Source organism: Nycticebus coucang, chromosome 21 (genome assembly GCF_027406575.1).
Source record: "Nycticebus coucang isolate mNycCou1 chromosome 21, mNycCou1.pri, whole genome shotgun sequence".
NCBI classification, from domain to species: Eukaryota; Metazoa; Chordata; class Mammalia; order Primates; family Lorisidae; genus Nycticebus; species Nycticebus coucang.
Window position 1 is genome coordinate 27,676,893 of NC_069800.1, and position 25,050 is coordinate 27,701,942.

At 38.1% G+C, this 25,050-nt stretch overlaps 1 protein-coding gene across 6 annotated transcripts in view; it reads right to left on the minus strand.

Moving 5' to 3' along the window:
* Positions 1-9,526: 9,526 nt before the first annotated feature.
* Positions 9,527-25,050, minus strand: part of PLCB4 (phospholipase C beta 4) — a 454,629-nt gene continuing 439,105 nt past the window's right edge. For 5 of the 6 annotated variants that reach the window (XM_053574237.1, XM_053574236.1, XM_053574235.1 and 2 more), the window contains 5 exons: positions 23,049-23,150; positions 17,079-17,136; positions 16,535-16,621; positions 13,219-13,255; positions 9,527-11,066 (listed from right to left, as the gene is read on the minus strand). In XM_053574237.1, the coding sequence (XP_053430212.1) occupies positions 10,978-11,066; positions 13,219-13,255; positions 16,535-16,621; positions 17,079-17,136; positions 23,049-23,150 (373 nt within the window). In that variant the 3' untranslated portion in view covers positions 9,527-10,977. The remainder of the gene's footprint in view (positions 11,067-13,218; positions 13,256-16,534; positions 16,622-17,078; positions 17,137-23,048; positions 23,151-25,050) is intronic. The other variant, XM_053574241.1, reaches the window with a different exon arrangement.

Consider the following 25,050-nt stretch of genomic DNA (forward strand, 5'->3'; position numbering starts at 1 on the left):
ACACCGCAAAGGCAGTTCTAAGAGGGAAATTTATAGCATTGCAAGCCTTCTTCAGGAGAACGGAAAGAGAGGAAGTTAGCAACTTAATGGGACATCTCAAGCAACTGGAAAAGGAAGAACACTCCAACCCCAAACCCAGTAGAAGAAAAGAAATAACCAAAATCAGAGCAGAACTAAATGAAATTGAAAACAAAAGAACAATACAACAGATCAATAAATCAAAAAGCTGGTTTTTTGAAAAAGTCAACAAAATAGATAAACCGTTGGCCAACCTAATCAGGAATAAAAGAGTAAAATCTCTAATCTCATCAATCAGAAACAACAAAGATGAAATAACAACAGACTCCTCAGAAATCAAAAAAATCCTTAATGAATATTACAAGAAACTTTACTCTCAGAAATATGAAAATCTGAAGGAAATGGACTGATACTTGGAAGCTCGTCACCTTCTAAGACTTAACCAGAATCAAGTGGAAATGTTGATCAGGCCCATTTCAAGTTCGGAAATAACATCAACCATACAAAACCTCCCCAAAAAGAAAAGTCCGGGACCAGATGGTTTCACATCAGAATTCTACCAAACCTTTAAAGAAGAATTAGTACCTATATTACTCAAACTGTTCCAAATGTAGAAAAAGAAGGAAGACTCCCCAACACGTTCTATGAAGCAAACATCACCCTGATCCCCAAACCAGGAAAAGACCCAACAAAAAAAGAAAATTATAGACCAATATCACTAATGAATATAGATGCAAAAATATTCAACAAGATCCTAACAAACAGAATCCAGCAACATATCAAACAAATCATACATCATGATCAAGTTGGCTTTATCCCAGGGTCTCAAGGCTGGTTCAATATACGTAAATCTATAAATGTAATTCAGCACATAAACAAAGTAAAAAACAAAGATCATATGATCCTCTCAATCGATGCAGAAAAAGCTTTTGAAAACATCCAACATCCCTTCATGATCAGAACACTTAAGAAAATTGGTATAGAAGGGACATTTCTTAAACTGATAGAGGCCATCTATAGCAAACCGACAGCCAATATCATATTGAACGGAGTTAAATTGGAATCATTTCCACTTAGATCAGGAACCAGACAAGGCTGCCCATTGTCTCCATTGCTTTTTAACATTGTAATGGAAGTTTCAGCCACTGCAATTAGGGAAGAAAAGGCAATCAAGGGCATCCACATAGGGTCAGAAGAGATCAAACTTTCGCTCTTCGCAGATGATATGACTGTATATCTAGAAAACACTAGGGACTCTACTACAAAACTCTTAGAAGTGATCAAGGAATACAGCAATGTCTCAGGTTACAAAATCAACATTCATAAATCAGTAGCCTTTATATACACCAACAATAGTCAAGTTGAAAAAACAATTAAGGACTCTAGCCCATTCATAGTAATGCCAAAGAAGATGAAATATTTGGGAGTTTATCTAACAAAGGATGTGAAAGATCTCTATAAAGAGAACTATGAAACTCTAAGAAAAGAGATAGCCGAGAATGTTAATAAATGGAAAAACATACCATGCTCATGGCTGGGAAGAATCAACATTGTTAAAATGTCCATACTACCCAAAGCAATATATACCTTCGACGCAATCCCTATTAAAGTTCCACTGTCATACTTTAAAGATCTTGAAAAAACAATACTTCGTTTTATATGGAATTAGAAAAAACCTCGAATAGCCAAGACATTACTCAAAAATAAAAACAAAGCAGGAGGAATTACGCTACCAGACCTCAGACTATACTACAAATCGATAGTGATCAAAACAGCATGGTATTGGCACAAAAACAGAGAAGTAGATGTCTGGAACAGAATAGAGAACCAAGAGATGAACCCAGCTACTTACCATTATTTAATCTTTGACAAGCCAATTAAAAACATCCAGTGGGGAAAAGATTCCCTATTTAACAAATGGTGCTGGGTGAACTGGCTGGCAACCTGTAGAAGACTGAAACTAGACCCACACCTTTCACCACTAATAAAGACAGACTCTTACTGGATTAAAGACCTCAACTTAAGACATGAAACTATAAAAATACTAGAAGAGAGTGCAGGGAAAACCCTTGAATAAATTGGGTTCAGTGAGTTTTTTATGAGAAGGACCCCCCGGGCGATTGAAGCAGCTTCAAAAATACACTTTTGGGACTTGATCAAACTAAAAAGCTTCTGCACAGCCAAGAACACAGTAAGTAAAGCAAGCAAACAGCCCACAGAATGGGAGAAGATATTTGCTGCTTATGTCTCTGACAAAGGTTTAATAACCAGAATCCACAGAGAACTCAAACGCATTAGCAAGAAAAGAACAAGGGATCCCATCGCAGGCTGGGCAAGAGAATTGAAAAGAAACTTCTCTGAAGAAGACAGGCAAGTGGCCTTCAGACATATGAAAAAATGCTCATCATCTTTAATCATCAGAGAAATGCAAATCAAAACTACTTTGAGATATCATCTAACTCCAGTGAGACTAGCCTATATCACAAAATCTCAAGACTCAGTGATGTTGGCGTGGATGTGGAGAAAAGGGAACACTTCTACACTGCTGGTGGGAATGCAAATTAATACGTTCCTTTTGGAAAGATATATGGAGAACACTCAGAGATCTAAAATAGATCTGCCATTCAATCCTGTAATTCCTCTGCTGGGCATATACCCAGAAGACCAAAAACCACATCATAACAAAGATATTTGTACCAGAATCTTTATTGCAGCCCTATTCATAATTGCTAAGTCATGGAAGAAGCCCAAGTGCCCATCAATCCACGAATGGATTAACAAATTATGGTATATGTACACCATGGAATACTATGCAGCCTTGAAGAAAGATGGAGACTTTACCTCTTTCATGTTTACATGGATGGAGCTGGAACATATTCTTCTCAGTAAAGTGTCTCAAGAATAGAAGAAAAAATATCCAATATATTCACCCCTACTATGAAACTAACTTAGGACCTTCACATGAAAGCTATAACCAAGTTACAACCTAAGAACAGGGGGAAGGGGGAAAGCGTGGGGAGGGAGGGAGGGGGGAGGTGGGTAGAGGGAGGGGGATTGAAAGGATCACACCTGTGGTGCATCTTACAAGGGCACATGTGAGCCTTGGCAAATGTGGAATGTAAATGTCTTGGCAAAGTAACTAGGAAAATGCCAGGAGGGCTATGTCAACTAATGAGATGAAAATGTGTCAAATATTCTATGAAACAAGTGTATGGTGCCCCATGATCATATTGATGTACACAGCTATGATTTAATAAAAAAGAAGAAATTATGAATATGGAATTCTATATGCAAGAAAAAATCCTTCTAAAATAAAGGAAAAACTAAATAATTTTTAAGTTTATAGAAAGAAAAATCTTCTACAACTCAATAGTAAAAAGACATATGACTCAGTTTAAAAATACCCAGTAAATACATAAGAAGATGATGAATACCATTAATCATCGGGGAAATGTAAGTCAAAACCACAATGAGATACGGACACACAGTCAGGATGGCTATAGTAAAATGACAGATAATGACAAGGGTTGTCAAAGATGTAGAAAAGTAAGAATCCCCACACACTGTTGGTGGAAATGTAAAGTGATGCAGCCACTCTGGGAGACAGCCTGGCAGTTCCTGGAAGAGTTGAATACATTTACTGTGCGACCCAGCAGTTCTCTTAGGTGCATATCCAAGAGAAACGAAAACAGGCATCCACACAACAACTTGTGTGTGCAGGTTCAGAGCAGCCCCCAAATTGGAAACACTTCAAATGCCTGTCAACTGATAAAGAGATAATTAAAATCCAGTATATACTTTTTTTATTTTTTTATTAGTAAATCATAGCTGTGTACATTAATGCGATCATGGGGCACCATACACTGGTTTTATAGACTATTTGACACATTTCATCACACTGGTTAACACAGCCTTCCTGGCATTTTCTTAGCTATTGTGTTAAGACATTTATAGTCTACATTTACTAAGTTTCACATGTACCCTTGTAAGATGCACTATAGGTGTAATCTCACCAATCACCCTCCCTCTGCCCATTCTCCCCCCTCCTCCCCTCCCTCTCCCCTTCCCCATATTCTTAGGTTATAACTGGGTTATAGCTTTCATATGAAAGCCAAAAATTAGTTTCATAGTAGGGCTGAGTACATTGGATACTTTTTTTTTTTTTTTTTTTTTGTAGAGACAGAGTCTCACTTTATGGCCCTCGGTAGAGTGCCGTGGCCTCACACAGCTCACAGCAACCTCCAACTCCTGGGCTTAAGCGATTCTCCTGCCTCAGCCTCCCGAGTAGCTGGGACTACAGGCACCCGCCACAACGCCTGGCTATTTTTTGGTTGCAGTTTGGCCAGGGCCGGGTTTGAACCCGCCACCCTCAGTATGTGGGGCCGGCACCTTACCGACTGAGCCACAGATGCCACCCCATTGGATACTTTTTATATACTTTAAAAGCTCAGTGTTCTTCTGGTCTGGGAAAGGCTTGGCTGCTTTCAGCTGCAGCTTGCGTACCAGCTGTGTTGGTGAAGTGGATGAGATGACTCAAAACTCCAGGAGTCTCCCAATCCACCAGAGTCAGAGATCCAAAGTGGAGAAATAAAAATGTATCTCTGCATATGTCACATGTGCTGCTCCAGGTTTAGTATCCCTTATCTGAAATGCTGAATTTTTTGGATTTTAGAACGTGTGCATATGCATAGTGAGATATCCTGGAGAAGGGACACGAGTTTAAATACATTTATTTTTCATATACACCTTATACACACATAGCCTGAAGGTAACATTATACACTATTTTAAATCATTTTGTGCATAACGTTTGTGTTAGGTATTTATATGTAGAATTTTCCACATGAGCTGCCATGTTGGCACTTAAAAAGTTTTGGGAACTGGAGGATTTCAGATTTCAGATTTTTGGATCAGGGATGCTCAACCTTTATCCCACTGGCCAAAGCAAATTACATGGTCAAGGTCAGACTCAGTGCAGTGAGGCAATACCAAAGGACCCAGATACAGGAAGGCATGAAAAATTGGGGCTGTAGTGCAATCTATCTACCATATGAGCACAGCAGATAACTGCAGATAATTTTTTTAAATTTTAGGTTAATGTGAGGGTACAAGCAACTAGGTTACAACATTTTCATTTGTTAGGTAGAATCCCTGAACCAAGAGGTGTGCCATGTCCTTATATTGTACCCATTAAGTGGGAGCACACCAATCTCCTCCCCTCTTCTCCTCTCTCTCCTCCCTCGTTAGGACATTAGTAGTACTAGTATAAAACAAGTTGAAAGTGTAGCAGATAAGAGGGGGCTTCTAACAATTCTTTGATCAATGAATAAAGTTAGCTCAGGACTGAAGGTAAGTACAGTATAGCTATTTGTGTAGCTAGGTAAGGGAGCATAAGTGAATTCATGAAATAGTGGTACAACCTGTAGACTTAAGTGCTGTGTTATAAGTACCACACCCTGCCAGAAATAACCAAGTTTTTTCCTATAGGGGAAACAATAGAAGTGTAACAAGGTGTGTATGAATTTTGAGAAAATTAAATATACACATTGCTTGAAAAGGGTAAACAACAAGCCTTTTGATGGATCCATATAACATTTCCTCATTCATATTATATGATATCGAAGTTCAGAAGTGACTAATGTAACACAATTCTTTTCCCTCCTTATTTTGTTTGGTACATTTTGATTCACCCAAAGCTATTGGGCCATGGTGTGAGTGATGAGATAAATAGTATTAAATTGGCCTCCACTGGAAAATTTTTCCCAATTTCATTGTGGTGGAAACCCCAAAATTAGCAAGATGAAGCAGCTTAGGGACTGTGTCTCACTCCAAATTTCCAGGAAAGTAAAACTAGGAAAGGAGAGGAGTGGATTTTCTCATTTATCAAGATAAGCACAGACACCTATATTTTTTCTTTTAACGTTAAAGCAATGATCCTATTTTTAACCATCTCCCTGAGCTCTCCTTTAATATTTTTTCATCATTCTAACCTATGGAGCAGAACACTTTCATGAAAAGTTTGTTTTCATGAAAGAACATGGCTCATAAATGTTCATTCCAGAGGTACCACCCCAGATTTATTATGATGTTGAAGAAGCAATTATTAACATGTGTGCTTGAGATTCTGTTACATGCCAAGCATCAGGGAAAGGTTGCAGGAAAATGTGGTGTTCTGTTTGATTTCTGCTGGCGATGATGAAGGAGAAACTATTTAGGGTTTGGAACGAGGTATCCCTAAAATAATCTCGGCGTTAAATAATGTAGGGATTCCCTCTTCACGCTGCATAATCTCTTACTGTTGATAGGTCTCCACTGTTACCTGCCACACTATTTCTAAAAGGGTGCTAACAATAAGAATTGAGAAAGTGTTTCCAAAGACACTGCCTGCCTGAGACCACACGCACAGTTATAAATCCTTCATTTCACCTCACAGCAAATCATTTAAATAGTCATTGATAGTTATTGATTACCTGTTCTTTGAAAAGCAAAGAATAATGCTTGAAAAGAAATTAATCTGGGGCAGCACCTGTGGCTCAGTCGGTAAGGCGCCGGCCCCATATACCGAGGGTGGCGGGTTCAAACCCGGCCCCGGCCAAACTGCAACCAAAAAATAGCCGGGCGTTGTGGCAGGCGCCTGTAGTCCCAGCTACTCGGGAGGCTGAGGCAAGAGAATCGCTTAAGCCCAGGAGTTGGAGGTTGCTGTGAGCTGTGCGATGCCATGGCACTCTACCGAGGGCCATAAAGTGAGACTCTGTCTCTACAAAAAAAAAAAAAAAAAGAAATTAATCTGGACTGGTGGGAAAAGTTCTATGGGTAAATAGCTTCTACAGTACAAATGGATAAATTAAGGACAGCCAATCTGCCCTGGGAGAACAAGATGATTTTTTCGGAAATGGCAATAAGGTTGCTTTTTAAAGATTGATAGAGAATCGTTATTTAATATAGCTAAAAAAGATGTGTGCTGTGTGTGTTAAGAGAGAATAGCGACAAATTCACATTGGCTAGGTGAGTGGGCAGTGTGGGGCCAGAAACTGAATCCTATTATCACTCATTTTCACATTATTCTTTAGGTGGTAGATAGGAATCCTATATTTACATGCAGAATGGTAATATTATTAGAGCTGTCATTTGGGAAGATTAATTTGTGCGTAAAAATATTTGAATGACAAAGAAACTGAATAGGAGGAAGTTTAAAATTCTAGGTGTTAAGGAGAGAAATTGTAAGGAGACTTTGAAGATAGGGTAGAATGCATAGGTTTTAAGGAACAGATTGTGTACAGGAGAAAACGGAGGAAACCAGGTGAAGCAAAGCAACATGGCCCCAAGGTTTAGCACTGGTTATGGACTATTAAAATGAACAGGGAGGACAGATGGAGAAAGGGGCTCCATTTTTTGTTAATTACATACAAGGTGCACATGTGCCATTGATTTAACTCTTGACAATCTGAAGGAAAAACCACAGCGTAGGGAAAGACAGGTCAGATTTGAGAGTTATGTGCAGAAAGCAGAAATCAAAGGCATATGATTGAATGGAACAGCTAAGGGAAAACATACAAAAAATGTTCTCCGATTAAAGATGGCGAAAGATTTCTTTCCTGTTTTGAGTTACTTTTCCAGGAAGCTCATTGTTAAATTTGAAATCCTGTTGCAGAACTGTTTTTCAAGTTTGGGTTTTCTCACAAAATGCATTTCCCCTTTAAATGCATTGCTCCCCTCCCTTTGAGGGCTGGGGTTGAGGTGCTTGTGTGACACTTTCGGAATACATTTCATGGGTTCTAGGTTGCATGTATCTTTCACATTTTAACATCTCTGAAATTGAGATGTATCTTAATCACTGGGTGGTGTGTCGTATTTTCTGTTGGCAGTGCATTTTCATTCTGTGTGATATATAAAGTAATGGTGCACATTATAATCGATGGTGCCTTACGTGTGATAAAATACGGCATTTCCCAATGGGTTTCCCTATCTTGGCAGCCTGGCCTCTTTTTCAAGAAGGCTTTATGTCCCCCCATAGGGGAAGAGGAGCCTACTTAGAGAAGAACTATATGTATGTATGTACCGTACGAGAATTCTAACCAGTCAGGAAGGGACAATTGAGCTCCTTTGGGGGGCTGAAAAAAAGGATAAGGGTAGGAATTGAAACTCAGGTGCTCCAACTCTCAAATTGAAACAAAAATTCTGAGGGTAGACAAAGCAATGTAGTAGAAACCAAGATAGACTTGGAGCCCAGTATAAAGCATGCTCACTTCCTGCTTCTTGGGGCAAAGATCTAGAAAATTTCCAGCGTCCTGGATTTATTATTAGTAGCTGATACAGTAATGGAACAACAGGGTGCTACTAGCTGACAAGTGCTCAAAGTCCCATCAAAGTGGATGGGCCTGAACTAGTGCCTCTGTTCCCTCACAGTCTAAAATGATCCAGTGGTGCATGTCACAGAAGAATGCTGGAATAAACTGAATCCAGGATGAAGACCTGGCTGAACAGGGACCTTGAACCACTGGGGTGGAAGGGCCCACTTTGCAGCTGCAGCAGAGAGCAGCAGGGAGATCAGAGGCTCCCCCCCACCCCCAAACTCCAGGTGGACACATGAGCTACCCTTCACACGCAGATGCTATCTGGGGAAGGAAGCTGGGAGGTCTGAATGGAGAGGAACTTTTGACAGGGGATTGGACTCTAAAGTAACTGAATGTGTCCCTGAAGCTACCTATTTCTTTTAAGCTGGAAGACAGTAAGTTACTTTAACTGACAATTAGCTTAATTTTTCTTCATAGCAAGTGAGAATGCAGGAGTTGAATGCAATTTGACTTTGTAATATCAGGTAAAATACATCTTTTTTTTGCATATTTGAGCTGTGTGTGCATTTTAGTCCTGTTACAACAGATCCATTAGATGATAATGTCTCAAATACTAAAAGTAATCTTCGTTAAAAAAGAAATTGACTCTGGCAAATACAACTATTTGTGGTAGCCAGAGGAGACATGATCAAAAAAAAATGAGAAAACTATTTCCTATTTCCCCGATGGGAAACTTTGAGTACCTCTCAAAAGCAGAGGCAAAAGAAGGCAAGTGATGAACTCAGCCAAGTGTTTTAGAATAGTAAACTGAGCTGAGCTCGTGAAGGCATCTGATGAAGAGAAGTCATTCAGAATCTTTGAAAACTGGTGATCCAACTTTGGTGATATTTTATTAATCATAATTTTCTTAAGTTGTTAATGCTGAAAGATATGTAGTCTAATTCCATTTTTTACAGTTCCATTGGAACAAGAAGCAAAGAAATGTTACAGAATCCAGTTCATATTATAAATATGAGTAAGAGGAAAAACAAGTATGGTATACCTGGAAATCAACTAGAATCTGCATGTTTTCTGTCCTTTGGGGGAAAAATACGTTGGGGGCTTGAAAAAGCCCCCTTTCCTTTGGAAATAATGACAGGATCATTTATGTGAAAAATAGGCAAAACCTTTATTAGAAAGCATCTTGGGAGAAAACACTCTGACAAACGTTAACATGTGTTTTAATTTTTTATTAGAGAAGTTGGAAGTTTAATTTCAATATTGATGGTATCATAATTTTCTCTGCTTTGTTCAGAGGAACGCACAGAATCAATTTGTACAAGCATATACACAAGTCAGTTGGTGCTGTGTCCTAAAATCAGTAATCTGATTAGTTCTAGACTACAGGGTTTCCGTGGTCCTGTTGGCTTTGGTGGTGTGGCTCAATTCCCTGCGGAATACTTTTTCATGCACTGTCTGCGACACAACTATAGCAGGCTTAAACACCATGCAGATTAACACTGTAGCAAATTGTTTTGATATTTAACAGACATAAAAAGGTCATTTCCTGATATGAAATTCTGAAAATCTGCATATATATTTTTGTGTAAAATTAAATTAGTCATGTATTTTTTTAAACTAGAACTTGAAGTATCAAGAATGCCCACATAATTCGTATACACATATATAGAGAGAGACTTTTCCATTATGCTAAAAGTCTTGATAGTCAAATTATAGTCTGTGCCATATGTTTATGTAACTGGTATTTATTTGGCGTTAGGTTATCTGTGTCTGTGTGGATTAGTCTTAATTGGTGCTTGTGAAACATGCAAACATAGTGCTAGTATTCCTGTTTACTACTCTTGTCACATGGCAATACTTAGATGATTCTGCTTTGTGACAATGTGAATTAAGGAGTATAAATACTTTATACATGGTCACATTTACAAACATTTGCCAATAACCACTTCACAACCTTTATGGTGTTAATAGTGAATTGTATTATCTGGAATCTGCAGAAGTCATTCCTATAAAGCAATGTCAGGTTTAGACTTTCTTAAATGTGCCTAACAGAGTTCCCCCATGAATATTAATAAGTTTTGGCACAGGCACACTGCTCTATTTTTCTATTGTTCTAAATTTCCACAACATTTAAAGAAAATTCGCTTCTTATGGCATGGTAGAGACATGGCACTTACTGATGAGGTAACTGAGATATAGAAAAATCTTGCAGACCACCACTTCTGCTAATTAATTTGTAGACAGAGTTTCTTTTTCCTAGTGCATGCTCTTGCTGTGAAATTGCTAATGCACTGTTTCTTTCTTTTTTTTTTTTTTTGCTATAGCTCAAACATGTCCTAATGCATCACAAAGCTGAGTTATTAACACCAAACTCGTTCACTTGTGATGATATTTTATATCAAACATGTTTAAGTTATGTTGTCAATGATTAAACTCTGCCTTACTGGAATAGTCAATTTTTGTGGATCTGTAGCTACTTTTGTTTGGCCAAGGAAATTCAGTACTCAAACTGTTAAACAGAAGCATGTAAGTCATTCCAAGTCTCTGTGGCTTCAGGTGTCATCTGTGTACACATAAAGGAAACGCAAAAGAAAAGAGCCTTTGTCCGTGGTGTTTGTGTTCAGCAGTTTGGGAGTGATCTTTTGATGCTTTGTGATTTTGCTGCTTCAGTTTGCATTTTGGAGTTTCATACTACTGTTGCTGGTCTGCGGTCCATCTCGGCTTCTAATTTCACCATCTGCTGCATCTCCTTCGCCTATAACATCAGAAACATGGCCTTACATGTTGAAATCCTTTCCTCAAGGCAATTATTAAACCTTGCCTCTCTTCTCCAGTAAATATGATGCTGCCACTACATTCTTGCTTCTCAAAGTTTGGTCCATGGACCAGAAGCATCATCATTGCCTGGGACCTTCTTAAAAGTGCAGAATCTTGGAGTCTGCTCTAGACCTACTGAATAAGAATCTGCATTTTAACAAGATGCTTGGGAAATTTTTATGCATGTTGAACTTGGAGAAGGACTGGTGGATACAATGCCAGGAAAATCCTTTGGAAAGAGGTGCAGCCAATCACCTGATACTTAGACTATAACACATCCAATTGCTCAATGTAGTTTCTGTAGATTGACACAGAGCTTTAACTGTGTGTAGAAGATAGTTTTATCACTTTTAGAACAAGAGTTGCTTATGTACAACTTATTCCTCCAGTAGTCTGAAATGTAATTAAAAGTAATTCCCGAAGAACTAATTGATGGAAAAATTCATGGGGGAGAGCATATTATAGTGGTTTGGCTGGAGGATCCTATAATGCAATGTTACAGGAATATGTAGGGTTCTAGGACTCTTACTGTCCAAACACTCTCCCTCTGGGCTCTTACTTCTCTGGGATAATTAATTTTTTACAGACTACCAGGAAGTAAGCCATGGTGAACTCAACCTCATGAATTAAGACTATCACTAAGACAACCAGCTGATTAGAGAGGAAGAAAGGGGTCTGATGAGGGCAGGGTCTGGTGATAAATAATTGCTTGGGCAACATAGGAAAAAAATCATATAGTTCTTTTCAACTTTTACTTTCTAACTGATAGCCTGGGTACTTTTGGCCAACCCAATGTGTTTATCTTTGGAGCAATGAGGAATCACCCCTTTCTTTTTGTTAGTGACACCATTTTGAAATATAAGGCATTTAAGAGTGGTGACAGGACTATATGAACATATAAATCAGAAGAAGATTCTGAAGCACTCTGATGTTACTATTTATGTCTACTTAAGTATTCCAACTAAATGGAAGGCCAGTTGGAAAGTTTGGTTAACTCTACAGATCATACTCAATGCATTTAAATCTCTCACATAAAGTCCTATTACAAAATTGGTTTAACCCACAGACCATACTGTGACTTTTTTTCCTTATTATTGCACATATTTTTGTATTGGGCTTTAAATTTCATTTTGGTGAGGAAAGACATAATGATACCCCAAAACGTATATCTTTCTGTATAAATTTGGGATGTATGGTTCCCACATATTTTTTATGCCTGAGGTCTAGCATTACTCTAATAAAGAAATGAAGAAATGGAGAAAATATACGAACATGAGACTATGACACAAACAGTATTCCTAAGGATGACAGTGAAACATTATCAGCACTGGAAATTCAATACTTCCATGTTCAGTAAATTACAATAGAAGCTGCTCTATGCCTCTCCCCCTTCATCATTTTAAGGACAATATTGAACACAATTCAGAAGGAAGAATCATATGACATTAAAGGACTTTTCCAAAAGTAAAGTTCTTACATGAGTTGGGTGACCATTCATTTTCATTTTCCAGAGACAATGCCAGTTTACACCTGTAGTCTTGAATAATATGAATAATGCCTTTCCCTCTCAAAACTATCCATAAATATATGGATTATATGGTCACCTTATTTATGAAGGACAATTAGGGTCCTTGGCAGCCTGGACTCAGCAGAAAGCATGACAAGAGTCTTTGTATAATGTTTCTGTATGCAGATCGTATGTCTCTATCAATAAAAACCACCCACAAACTTTGTGTGGGTGCTTTGAAAATTAGTTAGAGTCACATTAACATTTTTAAGTGATTGGACTCTGTGACCCAGTATTAGCTGGGGTCAGTGCACATAGTGACTATATATCACTATTCTTGATGTTTGAGTATGTCCTTGTTACCATGACCTGTTTCCCAGATCTGCAATAGGAAATGTTTGATAAGACATAATCAGAAATAATTCTCTAACAAGAAATCCAAGTGTAAAATAGTCAAGGTTTTAAATCCAAACCCTTGAGATATTAATCGGTTATGACCAGATGTGAATCACAATAGGTACCAAGAACACTAACGTAGTTGAGAAGGAAAGCAATGTCTTGCTCATCAGAGTTTCAGTCCTACCTTGCGTTTGGGACACTGCATGACAGGATTTCAAAAGCTGTTTGTACAAAAATAGTAATGTCAAAAGTGAGTCATACATACAAAACAAAGAAAATAAATGAATATTGAAGTGAATTTGAGAAATGAATGCAAAACCATATACAGAAAGCAAAAAGCTAAGAATAAACACGTACACACCCATCAGGGACAAACTTTCCCCTCACTGATCTCAACAGAAAAAAAAAAAAGAAAGAAAGAAAGAACAAAGCAAAAGATCGATGCCTGTTAGCCCAGACTATGCCTCTCTTCTGCGGCAGTGAGTGGAGAACCTTTGAGCAAAACCTCTCACCTCTCTTTATTAAATGATAAGATTGATGCTAAAAATCAATTTTTAAGACTTGATCGTGACAGTAATGGATTCATTAACATTTGAAATGGTACATGCCAAGATGGATGAGATACTGCATCTCCGGGAGGCCTAGGGAAAACCTCAGTAGGAAAAACATCCCCGACCTTCAGAGTTTTAACTGAATAACTGGCTAACCAAACAGGCAAGGCTGTAAAGTGGCTTACAAAGGACATCTGAAGTTAGGCTCCAGAATTAAGACAGATTGACACTTGAGTTGTTTCTGCCAGTGCCCTCCACACGGGTTGAGCTAATGAGCCATTCTGTGCCTTGCTTTGGAAGGATTTGGGACTGTCTTGAGAAGCAGGGTCACAGGAAATCAGTTAAGAATCCTTTGAGAGACATACTATGGAAAAATGTTCAACTTTATCTTTGGTTCAGACACAGAAAAAGAAAAAAAGTCTTGGGATTTAACAATGGTTTGGAAGATTGTTTTAGAAGTCGAGAATTGGCTGGCAGCAGGGATACTGTTTTTGCTAATGAAATGTTAGCAAATGTCTACAGCCCAGTTCCAGACCTTGCCCTTTTATGAGGGAATAAAGGACCAACTATGCCTTTTTTGCACTGTGCCTGCAACAGTGTTGTGCCCTATAGAATAACTGTGAATTGAGAGTTTTCTGACCTTCCAATTCCAAATATATATAAAATAGAGCTGGGCTTGAATTTACAACTGGACAGGCCATGTACATAAAGCGAAGCTTAACAAAGCCATTTAAGTCCAAATTCTATATTTGCCAGAAGCATCAGTATGATATCTTGAATTTCTTTTCTAGCAATCTCATTAAATCTTTATCACGTCTAAAGCTTTTTCATGTTCTGTGCTTCCCTAAGCTTCTGTGACTCAGAGTATCAATCGTGGGTGGTAGACATTAAAAGGCATTTTATGAATTTTTGGAACAAAAAACTAGCATTCTCCCAATGGGATCCGAGTCAATTCAGCTATCACTAATCCAGTATTTTAACGCAAGAATTCTGCGGTGGTTTGGATTAGCCGTATGTTAGGACACAAACTCAGAGTTTAAATTATGCACTTTGGCTGTGCAACTAGAAACTGAGATAACTCCAGGTCTCTGGATACGCACCACTATTGCAGTGATGAGTAATTCTGAGCACATCTACATTCTTTAGTCAAACATGTTGCTAAGCAACACAATAATTCTCAGTAGTTTCTTAATTTAGTTAACTAACACATAATTGTACCTTACCTTTCATTATGCCCTTCTAAGGAGAATTTGAAAAAACCTTCCCCAAGGCTTCCTTTTTCCCTAGTCATCAGCAAATCACTGAAGTGGATCCTAAAGCTTTGAAGACAATGCCTTACACTTATTCATATCCCCATTTGCCCCCGTTCGAAACACTTTCTGAAAAGTGATTTAAGAGCAGAAACATAAGCTAGGTTAACTTATACCAGAACAGGATATGTCTATGAGTTGGTCAAATGAATTGGAACTATGGGACAATAAACATAAGTATTGCCCCTCTTGGGGATGGGGGAACTTGTTCATGAATGGAAGCATTTAGCTGACAAAGTAATGTGAAACATAACTCAGAAGTATGTTGATGAATAAAACTTCCATCCACCAAAAAGTAAAGAATCCAAAACCAGAAGTCATATGTCATACCCCATTGCAATACAAAAAAAGATTTTGTAGTTTTGTTTACTTTCTTTAGGTACTTTTTAGTGTAATTCCTACTTAAGTATTCTTCAAAGGGAATCTTTTACTCTTTTTCTTTTTTTTTTTTTTTTGTAGAGACAGAGTCTCACTTTATCGCCCTCGGTAGAGTGCCATGGCATCACACAGCTCACAGCAACCTCCAACTCCTGGGCTGAAGCGATTCTCTTGCCTCAGCCTCCCGAGTAGCTGGGACTACAGGCACCCGCCACAACGCCCAGCTATTTTTTGGTTTGCAGTTCAGCCGGGGCCGGGTTTGAACCCGCCACCCTCAGTATATGGGGCTGGCGCCTTACCGACGGAGCCGCCCGGAATACACCTTAAATAAGATTGCATTATAGATGTGAGAAAATAGGATGAAACAATGTAGCACAAGTATATATTTCATCAAAACCTCTTTATAATTTCTAAACTGAATTATCTAGACATAATAACTTCTAAGCCAACTATAGCTCGTGAGTGAAATTTGAACTCAGAGCGACTGAAATAAATAAATAAACTGTTCATGATGGTCACATTGCCACATAAGCTAGAGGCATTTCCATCAGGTTATACAATGTGGAAGGCTGATGGACTGTCCCCATTTGGGATGGAGCCCACCTATCACCTGTCCTGTGCTCCAGGTACAAATAAATTTATCTTGGTATTTGTATATACCTGGTGACCTAAGTAAACAGTTGGCGTTTCCATAGCTTTTTATTTGTATTTCTTCATTTAGTGCTTTGGCCTATTGGGAAGAAAAGCACCAAGAGTATGGTATCCACTCATGTTCCGTGGTTTACAGAGTTATGGAGGCTCTTGACCTTCGACCCCCCGTAGAAATCCTGGGGAGGTTTTTAAACTTTTAAATGGGGGGGGTGGAAACAGGTAATTTCTCTCGTTTGCTTTTAAACTTATCAATTGCCTATAGGTTGTAGATTATAATGATCTAAATAAAAATGGAGAAATAATTTATAACCTCTGTTTTTCATCCTTTCACTTTTAGTAACGTCAGAATCCCCATAATGTATTAAAATAATGACTTTGTATTCTTTTTTTGGCATAGCCATGTTCCTTTCCTGTTCCCAGAATGGTACTTTCTTTTCTTTTTGGATAAAATGGAGAAAATAAAGCAATGGGCAGCAAATCTTTCTGTCTACCTTCCCTTTACACTGCTCAGGCCACTGGCTTTGGCAGAAGGCTCACGGTGGCTCAGGGCATGTATGTTCTGAAGCTGGCTGGCTGTCTATAGTTTTGCATGTATTTTAGGTAAAAATACCTGCTCATTCTGTTTCTCTAGAAATTCTAGGTGTTCAAGCTGGACCTTTTTCAACTGATCCATTTCTTTGGACTGCTTCATTGCGAGCTGCAAAAAAAAAAAAAAAGAAAGAAAGAAAAAGAAGGAAAGAAATCTTATAATTTGTAATCTTAAAATTTAGGGATATGAGATAGCTTGTAAGTTTACAGTAAGGGAGGAAGATAATCATTTAAAAAAGAAGGAAAGAAAAATAATGTGAAAACTGGGAGAGTTTAAATTCATCATTCTTACTGTGAAGATCTTTCTTGCTAAAATCTTAGAAAATAATAGAGCAATTATGCATGATTAAAACTTGGCTTCATTTTCTGCATAAAATGATACCAAATCATTACCTTAAAAGATTTCAGTGAGAGATTACTTTAGCTTTCAGGGAGCAGAAAAAAGAAGCTGGACTGTTTAATGTACAGAAAAATCAAATAAAGCAAATTGGCTAGAGGTCTGGTATCTAAGCATGAGTTTAGAGTGTTTTAAAGGAAGAATGCCAAGGAAATAATAAAATACTTACTCTCTTTCTTTCTTCCAGAAACTTTTTAGTATTGCTGCTGTTTAACTCCCTGACTCGCCTAAAAGTAATGGGTACAAATAATGGTTGGCATGACATTGAATGTAATTAACATTACATCAAATAAAAAAAGAGTTATATTATATTAAATTATCTGGGGTTTATCTGTATGCAATTATTGCTTCTTTTTTTCTAATTTTTATTGCAGTATTTTCAAACATATACAGAGAAAAATATCTTAAAAAATACTTGTATACATCACGCAGATCAACTAATCTTAATGTTTGCCATGGTTATCTCATATTTTTAAAGGCAATAAACTATTACAGATATAATTGAAGCCTCTTTTGTACTCTACCTAATCCCATTTCCCTCCTTCCTCTCTTCCAGAGGTAACCACCATTCTGAATTTGGTATGAGACTGTCTTCCATGCTTTAATATTTTTAACTACCTACAGATGTGTCCAGGTGTAACATAACTTGCTCAAACGATTCTGTGCATACAAGCCATCCAGAGATACTAACAAAACCACAGATTTCTGGGTCCAACCACCCACCCTGTCCCTGCCGAGAATTTGACTCAGTGGGTCTAGGCTAGGAGATCTGTATTTCTAATAAGCTCCTAGCTGCTGCTGCTGCTGGTATTGTTTAGTGTGTTTTTTAATTTACCCAAAAGGTAACATATTCTGGGTTTCTTTCTATGACTTAACACTTCATCTTATGTTTTAGAGACACATCTATGTATCAAACTATTTCATTATTTTCATCTGCTTTATGGATTCTTCCATGTCTGAATAGACTATAATATTTGCTTGTTGGCATTAACAAAAAGCAGGTTATTTCCCCCCAAATGCTGCAATGATCTGGTATATAGGGGCCCTGCAATACTTGTCAGTGTCTGTTAACAAGAAGAGGAGTGAATACAATTTAGTTCCTATCTCATTGTGCTTACAGACAAAGGTTTCTCCAGGGCATATACTTAGACTTGCCAGTTGGTAGGATGAACAGCTTCCTCTTTTTAGAAAAAAAAAAAAAAAATATATATATATATTATATATATATATATATATTATATATTATATATATATATATATTTATATTTATATATTATATATATAAATATAAATATATATATATATTTTTTTTTTTTTTAATTTTTTTTTGAGAAAGGGTCTTGCTCTGTCACCCAGGCTAGCGTATAGTAGCATCATCATATCTCACAGCAACCTCAAACTGAGTTCATGGGATCCTCCTGCTTCAGCCTCCTGAGTAGCTGGGACTATAGGTGTGTACCACAAGGCCTGGATAATTATTTTTTTTTTTTAATTTTTTTGTAGAGAAAGGTTTCATTATGTTGCTCAGGCTAGTCTTGAACTATCCTCCAGGAATCATGCTAACTTGGCCTCCCAGTGAACAGCTTCCTCTTTACACCAAGGTAGTCGTCCTAATTTGCATTTCCACCTGTGGTGTCTGGGGGTTACCCTTTCTCCACGTTTTGCCCACTCTTAGAACTGCCAGACATTTATAATTCTGTCAGTGGTTTTTCTTGTTCTACAGTTTTAACTTGCATTTCTCTCATTACTGGAGAGGGAAAGTGTTTCTCACCACTGAATAGGCCTATAACCAGTTGAACTATAATAGTTGTAAGTCTGTACAGGTTTTCTGTCTTTTCCATCAGTTTTGGATTCTTATATTTTTTGTGGAAATTCTCCATTCCATCTAAGTTCTCAAATTCATGAATAGCTGTAGTTTTTAAAATGTTTGCCTCTTCAGTAGATTTCCTTTTTTTCATTCCTAATATCTCTAATTTGTGTTTTCTCTTTTTTTTTCTGTTGATCAGTCTTGCTAGAAGTTAACTGATTTCATTATTCTTTTTAAATAACAAGTTTTTGTTTTTTGGATATTTTCTATTGTTTCTTTTGTTCAATTTTAATACTCTCTGCTTTTTTAATTTTCTAGTTCCTTCCATCTGAAAACTTTGGGTTCATTCTGTTTTCCTAATTTCTCTTTGTTTGAGTGTTTGGCTTATTCATTTTCATGTATTTAAAAAAAACATATATAGGCTGTAACTTATACTCCAAATATCATTTTAGCCACTTGTACACATTGAAAAGTTTGTGCCTGCACTGTCATTCAGTTATAAATATGGTGTAATTAATGTTAAAATGTCTTCATTGACCCAAGGATGGAAGTCTTTCTTAGTGTTATAATAAATTTTTAATTTCATTAAATTTTTTATTTTAATAATTAATTTTTTAGTTTGATAAAGTGGATCCACTCACAAACACACACAAAAAGGTTTATGAGAAAACTATTTCACATAGAGAAATTACTTTTCTCTAAAAGCAGCTATAGATAGATGTTTTGAAATCATTTACTATTGAATATAAAGTTGTAATAAATAGGAATATTGAGTCAGAATACATTTTAAAAACCTTGCTTACTAGTTAGCAGTAACTCCAAAAATTGAAGATTACGTGATTTCAACCGAACCAAAGTCCACTTTGCAACACATTTGAAAAAAGTGATAAAAAGCCACTCACAAAAACTGATTCAAGATGGATAAAGGACTTAAATTTAAGGCATGAAACAATAAAAATCCTCAAAGAAAGCATAGGAAAAACACTGGAAGATATTGGCCTGGGGGAAGACTTCATGAAGAAGACTGCCATGGCAATTGCAACAACAACAAAAATAAACAAATGGGACTTCATTAAACTGAAAAGCTTCTGTACAGCTAAGGACACAATAACCAAAGCAAAGAGACAACCTACACAATGGGAAAGGATATTTGCATATTTTCAATCTGACAAAAGCTTGATAACTAGGATCTATAGAGAACTCAAATTAATCCACATGAAAAAAGCCAACAATCCCATATATCAATGGGCAAGAGACATGAATAGAACTTTCTCTAAAGATGACAGACGAATGGCTAACAAACACATGAAAAAATGTTCATCATCTCTATATATTAGAGAAATGCAAATCAAAACAACCCTGAGATATCATCTAACCCCAGTGAGAATGGCCCACATCACAATATCTCAAAACTGCAGATGCTGGCGTGGATGTGGAGAGAAGGGAACACTTTTACACTGCTGGTGGGACTGCAAACTAGTACAACCTTTCTGGAAGGAAGTATGGAGAAACCTCAAAGCACTCAACCTAGACCTCCCATTCGATCCTGCAATCCCATTACTGGGCATCTACCCAGAAGGAAAAAAATCCTTTTATCATAAGGACACTTGTACTAGACTGTTTATTGCAGCTCAATTTACCATTGCCAAAATGTGGAAACAGCCTAAATGCCCACCAACCCAGGAATGGATTAACAAGCTGTGGTATATGTATACCATGGAATACTATTCAGCTATTAAAAAAAATGGAGACTTTACATCCTTCGTATTGACCTGGATGGAAGTGGAAGACATTATTCTTAGTAAAGCATCACAAGAATGGAGAAGCATGAATCCTATGTACTCAATCTTGATATGAGGACAATTAATGACAATTAAGTTTATGGGGGGGGGAAGCAGAAAGAGGGATGGAGGGAGGAGGGTGGGGCCTTAGTGTGAGTCACACTTTATGGGGGCAAGACATGATTGCAAGAGGGACTTTACCTAACAATTGCAATCAGTGTAACTGGCTTATTGTACCCTCAATGAATCCCCAACAATAAAAAAAAAAAAAAGCTATTTAATAATTAGTATGTTTTTCATGCTGAATTCTATGCAGTAGAACCTCCATAGTTTACCTCCTCCCTACACTGACTACCTCCGTTAAGTTGCCCTAATTTTCATAGACCGACATGCACCACATCCACGTATCAGTACAACAGACAGACCTAGTTCCCTGAGTTGACTGCCTCTGTATGCTGACCCTTTTGTTACAAGCCCCTTGGGTGGCCAACTTAGGGAGTTTCTACTGTGTTTTACCTTAGACAGTCTAAGAACATTAATGAGATTTTTATTATGGCTGGAATATTTAATGTTTGGGGACTGAAGAAGAAAGTATCCTTCCTAAGTATGTAAGAGTTTTACCTGAGAACAACATTACGAACATCACTTTTTAAAAATAAACAAGCAGCAGAGACATCCTAGACTATGATGGTGAAAAAAACACTAATTGAAATTAATAATAATCTCTCTAGAGGCGTCTTCTTATTGATTAGGAAATGGGCTGCTGATGTGGCGTGTTGAAAAGGCAATTCCTTTTCAGGTCAAAATTCCTATGCAATCCCATATCCCACTGGGGTGTTCAGTCTTTTGAAACAGGAAATACTGATTAAAATTTTATATAATTTAAGAAAATTTCAGCACAAAAAAATTTGCTGGATGTTTTATATTTTATCATATTTCAATGTTAACATTACTTATTGTTAAATAGTTGAAATTTATTTAAAAAAATCAACTACACTGAGGTAGGAGACAGCCTTTCTGCCATGTTAACAATAATAAGGAAACATTAAGTAACCAGTCAGTACCCACAAAGGGCCAGGTAGCAGGGGAGTTCAAACTTGGGGGGTTCACTTCATAGTGTAAGGGCTCTACCAGTTCAGACTGTGGTTAACGGAGAGATGAATGATCTGAAGTCTAAACTTTGTATTTTAACCCCAAGAGCTAATCTAAACTTTGTTCGGTATTTGATGGACCATAAAACGTAGCATTTGTGTGAGTCATCGTCTAGCTAGGAATTACGTGTGTTCTTCCAAAAGGAGGAACCCTGCTGCCTTTGAACTACTGGTATGTCAGCCCAGCCTCTCGGTTACGGAGCTGGAGGCATTTGGATGCTCAGAGGCTTCTCCAGGTGCATGATGGGCACAGGTGATCGCTGGGAATCAGAGGCTGTCAACTTCTCTTGGGTAACATGATTATGGACCCCCCTTCCAACCCCCTTTACCAACTACAGCTAAAGGATTTGTACCTGGCACCCTCTCTGGAGGTCAGACAAACCTTCCTCCTCACCCCCAATCACAGGTAGCTAATGACTGACTAGTACAAAAAACACAAAAGCCAGACACCCTTGGCTCAAAGAAGGACAAATCTGTGGTGCATTTTATACCCCAGAGTTTGGGATCAGGCTATAGGGACTCTAGGTGAGGCCACATCCCTGCTCAGGCCCTGACTTGGCCCATCCAGCTTCCTCCACCTGCCTTTTCTGAAGATCCTTTTCTCAGCAAATCACAAGAACTTGTCTTGGTTTGTGTTTCCAGAAAACCCATATAACACAAAGACAGGCCAGATGAACCAAGTGGAGGCTCTGAAGATGATCCCTGGTGTCAGGGACTCCTGGAGGCAAGTCAAGGAAAGACTGCCCTCCTAAATGCTGCAGCTCCTCACGACCACCCATCCAGATGGGCTGCACCCGAGCAGGTCAGATGCCTGCAGCATGACCCAGTAGAATGTGGCAAGGATGTTTTGGAATTATATTCATTACTTTGTCATCTTTTATACAATTTTATTTTATTTTATTTTTGAGACAGAGTCTCACTATGTTGCCCTTGGTAGAGTGCCATGGTGTCACAGCTCACAGCAACCTCCAGCTCTTGGGCTTAAGTGATTCTCTTGCCTCAGCCTCCCAAGTAGCTGGGACTACGGGTGCCCACCAGAATGCCCGGCTATTTTTCTGTTGCAGTTGTCATTATTGGTTATCCGGGCCGGGCTGGGTTAGAACCCACCAGACATTCATTACTATGTCATCTTTTATACAATTTTATTTGTAAATGAGCATACATGTATTGAACTTAATAATTTTACTGGTAGTAGTAAACAATCAGACAACTTTGGAGACTACTATCCTATAGCACTAATAATAATTCTTCAGAGTAGTTGTAACAGCAGAATTCTTAGTCAAACTCACAAGTGTTTTTACATCTCAGATAGGTATGTGCATGTATACACACCTAAAAAGCATGGAGACTGTGTCTTCACATCAACACCACACTCCTGCAGTGAGCACTCACAGACTTACCTTTCCCGTTCTGCTTTATTCTTGATAGATTTATCTTGGCTGATGGCTTTGCTATTTTCCATAGAAATCTTAGCCTGGTGTGCTCGCATTTCCTTGCTTTCCCTATGAAAAACAAACAGAGAGAGGAAGGATGGATGAGGGTTTAACAGAGATTCACTTGGGGAAGATAAAGTTCTAACAATGGATGATGGTGACGGATACGCAACAAAAACAAATTCCATGCGTAACAACAGGACTAGGCACACATTATTATTATTGTTATTGAGCTTATCAAGTTAGTCTGTATTTTGGAAAAATGAGAGGTGCCTCCAGCCAGGAGGGTGCTGATCCCTGAGGGACAGTGAGCCATCTGGTGGTGCAGAAGTGGTGATGGCCTATGAAGAAGAGGCATTATCTTTGCTCATAAATACAAGGATTTCCAGCTCTGCTGCATGTCGTTTGGGACCAGACGGGCTGGAAGAGAAAGAGAGCATGTTCTGACCTCACTGACTTTCTGTTTCTGACAGCCATGGAAATGAAAGGGACTAAATGGTTTCAAGTGAAAGCACAACACAGTGTAGCAAAAAAGGAGGTGTGCAGGTGACTCGCTGCCGTGTAAGGGACACATGTGTGTGCATGACAAATTCTTATATCTACATTCATGTATGCACTAACAGCTGAACACTAAAAATGCCAAAACGAATATGATTAACCAGGATTTTTTTTTCTGTAACCTAATGAGCTCTCCTTAGAGAACTGCCTAGAAACCAGTAACCTAGGAATCATGTCACCAAGGCACTGTTCTTTGGTCTGCATCTGAAGGGATGGAGAATGGAGGATCCTGAAGTGAAGAGTTCTTACATCAGCTACCTTAGCACCACAGCAGCAGGAATACATACAGAAACTCTGGTACCCCACCAAATCACTCTCAAATTTCTCCAGAACTTAATCAACCGTACTGTATTTACTTATTCACTCAACAAACACCAAGGACCAGACGTTGCTGACAAGTGTTAAGAAGGCAAATATTTTTAACCAAGAACAACAGTGTGATGGTGACAAAGAAACACCATCAAGTGCCTGAGAAAACAGCTTAAACACTGCTGCTGCTTTGAAAAATGCTCTTGCCATAAGTTTATTTTTTTAATGTAAATTAGTAACTTGGATGTGATCTCTTCCAATACAAGATAGCTTACTTTGAGCTACAGGCACTGCCCACAAGATAGCTTACTTTGTAGATAATACGTATTCTGTTGTGAACTAGTTTTTTTTTTTTGTTCTTTATTCAATGACATAAAAGAAGATTGCAAAAGGGCCTGCCTCTTCTGGGAAGTATCTTTGAATAAAGATAGACACCTCAACTCTGCTATTACAGCAATCATTAAAGGCATCATGAAGAACAAATGTTTTTGCCTGGTGAATCAAGAGTGTGTCCAAGGGGAAAAGAAAAGACAACTTCTAATCCTATAGAGCTAGATAGAATACTTTAAAACACATGGGATGGGACGGCGCCTGTGACTCAAAGGAGTAGGGCGCTGGCCCCATATACCAGATGTGGCGAGTTCAAACCTGGCCCTAGACGAAAACTGCAAAACAAAACAAAACAAAACAAAACAAAACAAAACAAACTAACAAAAAAACACCACATGGGACGCAAGACATTAACCCGTAGAAAACACAGCATGATGTATCTCCTTTAGTTGCCTCAAGAGAATCAGAAACTCTGACAAAAACAAAACAAACAAACAAATGAACAAACATACCAACCACTATCCTTATGGCAAAATCTATCACTCCAAAGTCAGGTTGGAAATTTGGGCATGCAACCAGATAATTTAAGCCGTTGGCAGTTTAAAAGTTGTTTGACATACTGTAGAATGCTTCTATTTTCTACTGTTTGTGTGTTGTCAATAGAGCCTGACTGTGGTCCCCAAGAGGGACTCGGTGGGAAGCAAGATGTACCTGACATCAGTACTCTTCTGCCCAGGGAAGAGCCCAGCCTGTCATCTGCAGTATTTCAAAT